Source organism: Dermacentor albipictus, chromosome 4 (genome assembly GCF_038994185.2).
Source record: "Dermacentor albipictus isolate Rhodes 1998 colony chromosome 4, USDA_Dalb.pri_finalv2, whole genome shotgun sequence".
NCBI classification, from domain to species: domain Eukaryota; kingdom Metazoa; phylum Arthropoda; class Arachnida; order Ixodida; family Ixodidae; genus Dermacentor; species Dermacentor albipictus.
In genome coordinates this window covers 173727428-173739455 of record NC_091824.1, presented here as the reverse complement: position 1 = coordinate 173739455, position 12028 = coordinate 173727428, and the positions used below count along the sequence as shown (strand labels likewise).

The 12028-nt window shown below is 48.1% G+C and overlaps 1 protein-coding gene across 9 annotated transcripts in view; it reads right to left on the bottom strand.

The window, feature by feature from the left end:
• Window positions 1–9029: 9029 nt before the first annotated feature.
• The window catches only part of LOC135913610 (BTB/POZ domain-containing protein 6-like), a 202301-nt gene continuing 199302 nt past the window's right edge, over window positions 9030–12028 (bottom strand). For all 9 annotated transcript variants that reach the window (XM_070537834.1, XM_070537830.1, XM_070537826.1 and 6 more), the window contains one exon: window positions 9030–11751. In XM_070537834.1, the coding sequence (XP_070393935.1) occupies window positions 11494–11751 (258 nt within the window). In that variant the 3' untranslated portion in view covers window positions 9030–11493. The remainder of the gene's footprint in view (window positions 11752–12028) is intronic.

Sequence of the window (12028 nt, the reverse complement as noted above, 5' to 3'; positions counted from 1 at the left end):
GATCAACTTCCACCCTTTGTCGTCGGAGAGGATATGGCCAAATACCTCGTGAAATTTGAGCACGTGTGCGAACGGAATAGCATTGAGCGATCCCTCTGGGCACAGAATCTGTTAGCGTTGCTTCCTGGGGAGGCATCAGACGTAATAACTTGCTTATCGAAAGAGGCGTTTGAGAGCTACAGTGATGTGAAGGAAGCGCTACTGCGGAAGTACAAATTGTCGCCCGAAGCTTTCCGGCAGAGGTTCCGGTATGCAAAAAAGGGTAAGGAGTCGAATGTTGACTTCGCGTTTCGTCTAAAAGCCGACTTGGTGGAATGGCTGAAGGGCGAAGAGGTTTACGACGACCGCGACAAAATTGTCGAATGCATCGCGTTGGAGCAGTTCTACCGTTGCATTGATGAGGATGTCCGGCTCTGGCTGCAAGATAGGCTAAAGGAGGTTAAGCTAAACAAGGCAGCAGAGTTAGCGGAAGAGTATTACACCCGCCGCAGCTTGCACAGCAAGGCGGTGCGCGTAGAAAAAGCTGATAGAAGAGATGTGTTTTCCGGGAAGTCCGATGAACGGAAGCAAATCACGCGTCGCGAGTTTCGGAAAGATGAGTCTCTTACCAAAGAAACTGTAAGGGAAGGACAGAATGCATCTCAGAATGCTAGCGATGGTCCCAAGCAGCGAAACGATACGACGCGTTCTTTTGAAAAACGGAAGCCGTTAACTTGCTACAATTGCAAAAAGCAAGGGCACATCGCAGTGAGCTGCCCGGAGAAAATTGCTTTTGCGACAATACGGGAAACTAACAAAAACATACGACTATTGGAGCCATATATGCGGGAAATTAAGGTAAACGGCAAGAAGTGCCGAGCACTTCGAGACTCGGCAGCAACTATGGACGTTGTTCACCCGTCTTTCGTCTCCTCGAGTGATTTTACGGGAGAATGCGCTTGGATACGGCAAGTGGCCGAGGAGGAGAGTGTCTGTTTACCGATCGCAACGGTTACCATTGAAGGAGAGTTTGGGAAACTTAACACAGAAGCCGCTGTGTCTGCCGCCCTCCCGGAGCATTTTCCCTACCTCTTCTCAAATAGCTCGGAGCAGCTGCTGAAGGATCAGGGCAAATCATTCTTTGCCGACGTGGCGTACATGGCCCTCACGCGATCCAAAGCGCGCCAGCTGTCGAGGGAACTTGACTTTGAGTCGGTGAGCGAAAGGCGGTGCGGCACACGGACTGATCAGGGTAACTTGAGTGGCGAGCAGTCACGGGAGAGGCAGAGCTCGGAGGCTGGCCTAGACGAGCGGGTCCTGGAAGTGAGTGGGAGTGACGCGTGCAGTGCTAGCCGCGATATAGACTCGACGCCGCAATTAGGCGACGCGGGCTCCACACTCGCTCCGGTTTCCGCCAGCTGGCAGGAGCAGGCTGCAGTTGAAAGGGAAACTCGGATTCGCGAACAACAGGAAGATTGTTCACTAGCCGATCTGAGGAAGAGCGTCAAACGGGGAGTGAAAAAAAAAGGAGGTTTCATTTGGCAAGGAATCTGGCTTATTGTACCGCCGCTACACGGATAAGCAGGGTCGCAAATATAAGCAGCTTCGGATTCCGCGAAAATATCGCCGGGAAAAATGAATGACCTCATTTGCTTCCTCAGTAGTATGTTTTCGGTCCAAGCGATTTCAAGGGGACCATTCTATTTGTAATTATTATTGCTGATTAATAATTGTTTCTATTTTGTTGAGTTGTTGATTTGAAAACTGATTGTTTGAGCCTTGTGTGCTAGATCGTACACCTGCCTCTTGTTGCAGCGGGAGCAAAAAGAGGGATAGCAATTTAGTTAGGTTGATTTGAATTATGGCCTTGTCTGGTGTTTGACGGGAGACAGAGGGCACTTGTTCGTGTTGGGTGTTGCCTTTTGCCGGTCGGTTTTGCAAGCTGCAGAACGACCAAGCGGGACTAGTGGCGAGAAGCAAGGTCTTAGGAACGACCCGAGCGGAGCTGGTCAAGGTGCCTTGGCGACGACGTGGTGAGCAGAGCTCCTGTCCTGGCGAGTCGGACCTGGGCACGTGAGGTTACCTGGCGTCCCGACACTGGACGTGAACTTGGACGAGCCTGACGAACGTGCGCGCCTGGCATCCGAGCCACGTGGAGGCAGCTCGTCTTCCCGGCGCCTTATCTGAGGGCGGGGATGCTGTTGTGCCATTACCACAAGCCCGGATCCCGAATCTGCAAGATGCAGAATCTATCCTGCGAGCGCCATAATTCTCCCTTCACAAGTCAAGATGCTGCGCCTTCGTGCGGGAGAAGCCTCGGCGGAGCAGCGTGTTTTGACGTGTCCGCGTGTGCCCGACGGCCCGGCGCCGCACCTCCCTTGCCTGGAGGTCACCGCGCGCGCGAACTTTGAACCGAGTGGCCAGCGCGGTCGCTGGTTGGACCCCTCGGACGACCGTCGTGTGCTGACTTTGTATTGGGCCGTTTGAGTGACAATGGGCCTCGGGGATTATAAAAGCAGCGACACGCCGCTCGAAAACAGGATCTGCCGACCCCACCGGGAGAGAGTGTCGCTCCCGACTGGGGTGAGATGTGTAACGCGTTTTCGCCGGACGTCGTCGTGCGAGAACAGTCGCGTTTGTTGTGAGCACTCGGCCCCAGTGCCGACCCGGTCATGTCCTGTATGATAACCTGTATATAATGTATAAAGTCCCTTTTGTTATTCTCATCGACGCCAGGCTCGGAGTCTTCGGTACCAACGCTCTGTCACGAAACGGGTGACGAGCGCTACGGGACCACAAAGCCGTATTCGTGGTGCAGCGGTGCAAGTTCGTAACACCGCCAAATCCTCTCCTGACGTTGCCCACTCATCTGAACCTTCTTGACGTGCAAGTCGACGGTGTTCGTGTATCTGCTCTCATAGACACTGGGGCGCATTTTCCGTAATGAGCGCTGACCTTCGTAACGGGCTGAGGAAAATAATCACGCCCGCCACGTCGCCTGTTGTCCGTGTCGCCAATGGCGGAACAGCCCCTGTAATTGCTATGTGTGCCGCCCGCGTCTCCTTCGCCGATCGCTCAACAATCGTGCTATTCACAGTCATCACCCACTGTCCCCACGACATCATCCTCGGCTTAGACTTCCTCTCCGCACATTCTGCTCTCATCGATTGCTCCGCCAGTACTCTCCGCCTCGACCTGCCTGTTCTGGATTCCGCTGAACAACACCTTACTCGCCTCAGCTCCGTCGACTTCGTTCGCTTGCCACCTTCGGCACTGACTTACGTTGACTTCGTGTCATCCCCACCAGTAGCCGACGGTCACTACATCGCGGCTCCTATGCAAGAAGTCCTCCTTAGACACGGGATCACAGTACCTCACACAGTTTTACCTATTACCGCGAATTGCGTCTGCCTGCCAGTGGTCAATTTTGGCTTGACGACACAAGTGCTGCCACGCAGGATGTCTCTGGCCCAACTTTGCTCATTCGAGGATCACTCTGTAGCATCGATTTCAGTAGACGACAATTCAGCCGATCCTCCTCTACCATCGCAGTCGGCAACTTGTACCATCGCCAACTTACAGAAAATGATTGCACCCGACATGCCGTCCGAGCACGCTCGCGCGCTCTACCGCGTTCTGATTTCCTACCAAGATATTTTTGACTTTAACGATCGTCCTTTGGCCCAAACTACAGCTGTCAAACATCGCATTAATACCGGCGATGCCCTTCTATTCATCGCCGCCCGTATCGAGTATCACCGGCTGAGCGTCAAGTTATTCACACCGAAGTTCGCAAAATGCTTGCCAAGAACATTATTGAACCGTCATGTAGACCATGGGCGCACCTGTTGTGCTGGTAAAAAAAGAAGGGTGGCTCATGGCGCTTTTGCGTGGATTATCGGCACCTTAACAGGGTTACCAAAAAGGACGTGTATCCCCTACCTCGAATTGATGACGCCCTTGACTGCCTCCACGGTGCTCGCTAGTTCTCCTCTATTGACCTTCGCTCCGGCTATTGGCAGATTGCCGTGGATGATCTCGACCATGAGAAGACTGCCTTTGTGACACCCGGCGGTCTTTATCAATTCAAAGTGATGCCGTTCGGTATATGTAACGCTCCTGCCACTTTTGAACGCATGATGGACTCCCTTCTTCACGGTTTCAAATGGTCCACGTGTCTGTGCTACTTGGACGACGTTATAGTATTCTCCCCAACATTCGCTACGCACCTCGAGCGCCTCTCAGCAGTCCTGGACGTTTTTCGGCGAGCCGGTCTGCAACTCAACGCATCGAAGTGCCAATTCGGCCGTCGCCAGATTACAGTCCTTGGACATCTCGTTGACGCGAACGGACTGCAACCGGACCCAGGCAAGATCCATGCTGTTACGCACTTCCCTGTTCCAAAGTGTGTCAAGGATGTGCGCAGCTTCATCGGCCTTTGCTCGTACTTCCACCGTTTCGTGGAAAATTTCGCGGCCATAGCACGACCACTAACCGAGCTTTTGAAGAAAGACGCCCCTTTCCAGTGGGGCGATAACGAGGCCTCTGCATTCTCGCTTCTAATCGGCCTTCTCACAACGCCTCCCGTTCTGGCCCATTTCGATCCTTCTGCGCCTACTGAAGTCCGTACTTTTGCCAGTGGTCACGGAATTCGCGCAGTACTGGCACAACGCCAGCGTGGCCACGACCATGTTATCGCTTACGCCAGCAGGCTCCTCTCGCCCGCGGAGCGCAACTATTCCATCACTGAGCGTGAGTGTCTGGCCCTAGTTTGGGTGGTTGCGAAGTGCCGCCCATACTTATATGGCCAACCCTTTTCCGTTATCACAGACCATCACGCGCTTTGCTGGTCATGCTCATTGAAAGATACAGGAAGACTTGGTCGCTGGGCCTTACGCCTCCAAGAATATTCGTTCTCTGTCACCTGCAAATCTGGCCGACTACACAAGGACGCTGACTGCCTGTCTCGCTACCCGGTAGACGAGCCTGACAACGCTGACAGTAGTACCGCCGACGGAATTTTCTCTGTGTCTTCCTTCGCTAACATCGCCGATGAGCAGTACCGAGACCAATCGCTGCGAGTACTCATCGAGCGTCTGCGCTCTACACCTACCGACGTATCCGTTCGCCGATATGTCCTCCAGGGCGGCATTCTGTACCGAAGGAACTTCCTCCCTGATGGCCCTGATCTTCTTGTCGTGCCAAAACATCTACGACAGACTGTACTCTTTGAGATGCATGACGCACCCACTGCAGGACATCTTGGCATAACCCGCACGTACGACCGCGTCCGCCGCCGCTTCTATTGGCCTGGTCTCGCTCGCTCCGTCCGACGCTATGTTGCTGCCTGTGAGCCCTTCCAGCGTCGGAAAACGCCTCAGGTGCTACCTTCCGATCATCTCCAGCCGATCACCGTCCCTATGGAACCGTTCTTTCGTGTTGGATTAGACCTCCTCGGTCCCTTTCCCACGTCATCCTCTGGGAACAAATGGGTAGCCGTCGCAACTGATTACGCCACCCAATATACTATCACGCGGGCTCTCCCTACCAGTTGCGCCACTGACGTCGCGGACTTTCTCTTGCGCGACATTATCTTACTTCATGGCGCCCCGTGACAGCTGCTTACTGACCGTGGTCGTAACTCCCTCTCGAAAGTTATCGCCGACATTGTGCGTTCCTGCTCCATTCAACACAAGCTGACTACCTCATACCATCCTCAAACCAATGGCCTGACAGAGCGGTTAAACCGTACTCTTACCTACATGCTGTCCAAGTACGTTTAGAAGGACCACCACGACTGGGACGTTGCCCTTCCTTACGTCACATTTGCTTATAATTCTTCCCGGCACGGCACCGCCGGGATTGCTCCCTTTTATCTACTCTACGGTCGCGAACCGACCTTGCCCCTTGACACGGTACTTCCTCCTGCTGCGACCTCAACAAGCGAGTATGCGCGCGACGCCATCGCCCTCGCCGACCATGCACGTCAGCTTGCCCGTGCTCGACTGACGGACTCGCAAACCACGCAGCAGCGTCTGACGTATGACTTAACGCGGTCGGACGACCAAATATTGTTAGTGGATTTGCCATGGCCGCCACGGCTTGTTAGAAGCGGTGGAAATCCTAGGAGGAGATGTCTTGCGGCCGTCTCACGGGGCTTAGAAGTCATGGACGGACGCGGCGGCCATTGTCTGCGGAATCAACACTGGGATGAAGGGGCTCCTGCTCGGGCCAAGACACGTGTCTGCGAGAACCCGCTCACCTTGGCGTGGTCAGTGAAACCTGCGCGGAAGTGTGTGTAACACCTCCCCTTCAAAGGCGGGTCGGCTACGATGACTTTGAACGCTCCGAATCGGTAGCAGGTTGAACGGCCGTTTTCCCTCACGTAGGGATCTAGGGAGCCGCTGGCGGCTCCTCAGGGTGCATTTTTCTTTCAGTCATGTTAAATTGATGAACTGTAATGTTATCATGTAAAAACCGCAAATAAACCCATATTCCTCGTTCTCGATGAGAACAAGTCTCTCCCTTCAACAACGTCCTCAGCGAGGATAAGTTGGACAACTGCATGGGCCAGCTACCATCTACTTCATGCTCGACCCCAACCATTACAAGGGTTCAGTAATGTGGAAAGTTGGGCTAATTGGTGAGTAATCATCATACCTTTCTGGTGAAGTAGTGCACTGACACGGACACAGTGAAGACACACAAGAAAAGACGACACTCGCTGCAGCGGGTGTCGTCTTTTCTTGTGTGTCTTCACTGTGTCCGTGTCGGTGCGCTGCCAGCAAGGTATGATCATTACAAGGGTCTTTCACCTAACTTGAACCATAGGCGTGTGGGCAGGAAAGGCAGGCACCTCCTCCTTCGCCTAGAATTCTATCCACCTATAGTGCTATCGGAATAAAATGGTGGCCCACTAATACCTTTCTAGTTGTGTGTGCTGAAAATATGAGTAAATGTTTTCACTGAGCCCACGCACCACTAATTTTTATGGTGGAGAAAAAACTAACATGCGAAGAAAAACCATTCCTTTATTTTCCTGGTGTGATTTCGAATCTTTATCGTAGATGAGTATTTATGATATATTCATTGCATTTAGTAGCCATTTGTGCCATTTCCCATTTTCAAGCGGTATATAGCAATGGAGTGCTGGTACCTTTACAATTAACATGTTTTCTTTTCTCCTAGTTGATTGAGCATCGATTACAGTAACTTAAATATAGATGTACGGTTTAAAATGTTTTCTAAAATGTATCTCCATGCAGGAAAACAAAAATATGAGAGAAAAATAATTCTAACGTTGAAGAAATTTTTTTACTTATAAATTGAATACTAAAGTGGTTTATGCAAATATATGAGAGTTCGTGCATTTTACAGGCTATGTGTCAGTATTTGCTTCCGACTTTGAAGTCAGTCTGTATATTGTCAGAGAGGAAAGGTACTTCAAGTTGTGAAGATAGTTATTATATTTGAATATGCAAACTACCACGTGCTTCACACTCGTGAGGTTTGAATTACAATTTTAATCAATCAATCAGTGTTTATTTCGTGAATAGAAAAAGTACATCGATAAATTAGAAGCATGATATGTTTGGTGTTAGTATACATTAAAGTTCTTATCAGGAAGAGTGACAATAGCTCTTAATTCAAGGGAGGAAAGCAAGTGTGACGTCCGGTCCTCGTTCTATAGTCGGCATCACTCCGCTCTGCATCTTCTCTGCATCGCATTAGATAATGCAGTGAAGACGTATTACTGCGAAGCAGCATAACGCGCTGTTACAAGCGTCTTTTCTTTTTTCTTTTTAATGAATTGATAGCTACACAAAAAACGCTTGCGGATTTTGACTTCGTGAGATGAAGTAACATTTACTTCCATGTGGGCATACAGGAACACACAATCAGTACTTCATGAAACAAAATCAATAGCATGCAGAACGCGCAACCCATATGAATTGATGCTGAAAAAGGTGTGAAGTAGGCTTTGCCACATGTTTAATACAATCGCGGCTAAGCCTGCTTTGACAAGTGTATCGTTGATGAAGTATATGAACGATTCTTTTTTTCTTTATTTCCCCTTCAATGTAACATTTGGGCAGCATGCGACATTGGGCAAGCGCTGTTTGCATACACGACGCCGTGCAACACGCATTCTTATGCCCTCGTTTATCAAAGGAATTTTCAGCAAAGCCGCGTCCTTTCCGGCGAACGCAGTGCGTCTTCTGCCGATGATCATCGCAAGATGCACTACCATTAGTTATCATGGAAGCGATAATTTTACTGACAAAGCAGTGCCAGCATTGTAGAGAAAAGAGCTATGGGTTTTAAGTCATTCATTTCTCTAGAGTTTTTAATAAATACATGTACCCACTCACTGAAATGTCACTACAGATTGGGATATGCCAGAAGTTTTCTCCACAGACGTTGGTCAAGCTCAGTTCAGATGTCTCGAGTTCGTAACAAGAGTGTGTCTAGCACTGCGTAAACGCAGTTTTAGTGATCCTAATCTTGTTGAAACATAAGTTCAGATACAATATGTAATTCTGAAACAAATATGCGGCGTATAGTAGCCAATTTACAGCTTTCGTTTGGTATAACTGTTCAGTTCTGGCGAAGAAACACCGATAACCAGAAGCTGGACCGGCACTAGCAAGAAAGAAAGGCCTCGAGGCAACAAAACCGCTCGAAAGGTGCTTTCCTAGCTTGTGGTGAAGCTGATTAGTCACACTGCAGAGATGTGGGAGCAGAGACAAAAATACCAACCATGAGTGACTATCAATACCATTATTTGTAAGAAATGGTTCAGTCTGACGTAGTTGGCAAGGGTGATGAGATACCTGCGTCCTATCCCATACATGACATGTTTGTGTATAATGGCGAGTATAACCACGAATGCATCTTGCATGTTGTAATTTTGTATGTGACCGCGCACACCATTCGTCCACTTACAATGTCATAGGCACGCCAATGTCATCGTTTTCCAGCTTACCAATAAACTACAATAACATGAAATCAGCCGCTAAAAATAGAAACGCTGGCAGAGAGTAGGAAAGGTGACAAAATCACACATTGTTTGATTTGCGCAATAACGCGCGCGTTTATTTATTCATTCATTCATTCATTCAAACGGCTTTTCCGCATCTTCCGCTCAGTACACAGCCGCTGCAAGAGTTCACGACACGGGGCTGTAGCTAAAATAGGTAAAATAAAACATGTCCATACATATATACACAACGTGGCAGGAAGCTCGGCGTTTATGGCACACAGGTCCCAAAAATTTCACTCATATGCTCGAGCTCCTTCCAACCGATCAGCTGTACAACTATAAACAACAAACAGCCAGTTCTAACAATGCTCGGCATATGAAAGGAGTCCGGGCGAGCACACGCACTCCTCTCGGAAGTAAACTCGGGCTCCAGCTACACAGCTTGAAAAACACAACAAAAAGTAAGTACGTGCAACCGTTTTTTGACAAGAACAGAGCAAGAATGCGTATGCAGGATCCTGCAACAATGTGCTTGGTGGAATTAAATAACGAGATTTGAATGATAAGCCACAAGCTTAATACCTCTCGGAGCCAATTAAAGCAGTACCTGTACTTTACAAAAATGACATTTGAAAGAAAGAAAAAAGAGATGTTGTGGGGCTCACACACTTTTTTTATTATAATTTGCTCCTTGACATGCTACACCATACGTTCTTATAATAATAAGGTGCCTCCAGTGAATGTAAAGCTATCGTTGCGGCATGTCGTATTTATCTTGTTACGTATACGCACGAGGCCTAACCGTTTTGTTAACTACTGTTGAAACTAGAAGTTTTAAGGCATGGTGCCTACATATTTTGCTTTTCTTTGTCTCTGCTCATGTAGTCTGAGAAAGCAAGCTTGTTTTCGTTGGTTGCGAAGCGGTAACATTTTGTCCATATTCATGCCGATGATGCCTTCTTTTGCTCGTAAAAGCAGAAAGGCTGACGAAAATAAGGCTACTTAAGTGGTTCTGCAGCCTGTTACACAGGGCGTAAAATTTATTGTGTTACAGGCTGACCGAACTTTCTGGAAGCTTTAAAATGAAACATGCCTCTATAACTTTTTTTTTTCGTTGACACCATGGGCAACTGCGTACCTCAATCAAGTGTTTCAATACGCGCATGACCAGGGCGTAAATGGTCTAATATAAATTTTTAAAAGTGAATGCTTCCTCGCACCGCACATTTTAGACGACTAGATCTCCAAAATGACGGTACGTTGGGCACTTTGGTATTCCATACTGGAGCTACACTGACAGCGCGAAACGGAATGAGCTACACCAGAAAGATACACGGACAAGTACTGCATCAGCATCGGCATTGTGTACGTTTCTTGTGCAGTTCGTGCCGTTTCGCGCTGTCAATAGTTTCAGGACTAGATCTCAATGCTCCTTGGGAGCTTCAAGTGTCCGGTTATCTTCCCCGTTCCAAAACCACAAACGCAGGTGTTGTGCATGCGAGTCTTATACAAAGCCCATAGGAACCTACAAAAAGATTATAATGCAGCCTAACTTGGTGTAGCCGCTGAACAAGTGGTGCGTCAACATGACGCATGTTCTGCGCACCACACAAAGAGATGAGTTTACAGAACTAAACGCAGCAAATGACAAGGTGCAGCGGCTGCCCCCAAAACTCCAAACAAGTACAACAAAAAAATGTACTAGTGCAATAAAAAGTTGTATACGACTACAAAACACCCCAGGGTCATCTACAAACGTTCCTTGAGGTAACACAGCAGGGAGTGCACAACAGGCTCTCTGATTGCATTCCTGAGGTTTCCTTTGGTCGCACAAAACGAGAAATAGTCTGGCACTATTTGATTGGCATCATAATGACTAGAACACAAATAGCTTGCGAAAGTGAAGCCTGTCTTTCACCTGGCGAGCAGATCCATCACGAACAGGCATCCAAGAACTCAAAATGCAACAAAGCATGATAACACAGACCTTTAAAACAATATTACTAGATAGTTCATAAAAGCAACCACAACTCCGAGTGGCCAGTTACCCGAAAGTAGCATATGAGTGGCTAAATTTCATGTCATTATCGTCTGCGCATGCGTAGCAAGTACATTTAAATTATGCCTATATGTGCAGCAGACTTTCCACCGGACAGAATGTAAACCCTCAATCATCTTTTGTGAAAACAGTATGGTGCATTATTTCCCTTTCAAGTCCTGCGTCCTTGGATATCAAAACTTTGTTTGTTTTCGGTGTAATTATGCAGTGAATGCGATGTCGAATATATGCTGTGTATATGCCGGGATAACTTAGAAATCAATGCCGTAGGACTATTTTTTTCAACCCTGATCTCAGTGCGAGACCAGGCTAGTTGGTATTCCATGCTGAATTGACTAGCGCAAGTACAAAAGTGGATTCCACTCAGTCACATTTTGGAAAAAGGTTCTGATTAATCAAAAAAGAAAGTACGATAAGTACAAGCTGTCATGCATCTACATATGATTTAATCAAAGCAAACACAGGTGTCAGTTTAAGCCCCATGCCGTGAAATTAAGCAATACGTGCCACCAATGCAGTAACCTGTAAATGCATGCGTGATTAGTCGATGGCCATATAATTCAAGCCTTATAAGTACATGTGTAATACACACATAAAATTTGTTTTCCTTCCTAACCCACCAGGTAAAGAAACCAGGTAAAAAAATGAAAACAGTCCAAGCATAAAAGCAGCCGTAAACTAGTGATGACGAATGAAGCCTTCTGAGACACAATGTGATCTTGTCCAGACCCTGCAAATATAGCAAAAAAAAAAAAAAGCCGGGGCTTGAGAGATTAGTGATGTCTTCATCAACAAAAATACACAGCCTTTATTTTTTTGCGCCCCACTACATTTGTTTTAGGTTGCGGTTCAAAATGTCTGGAAAATTTCAGAGCAAGAATGAGTAGCCAGGATATGGTCTACTAGAATTGGACAATGTGTTGTCAGCACCGCAAAACAATGAAAGAACCGTGGTCACCACTGCAACGACGCCCATAGCAGAACGCTGCGAGCAACTGGCATACTCA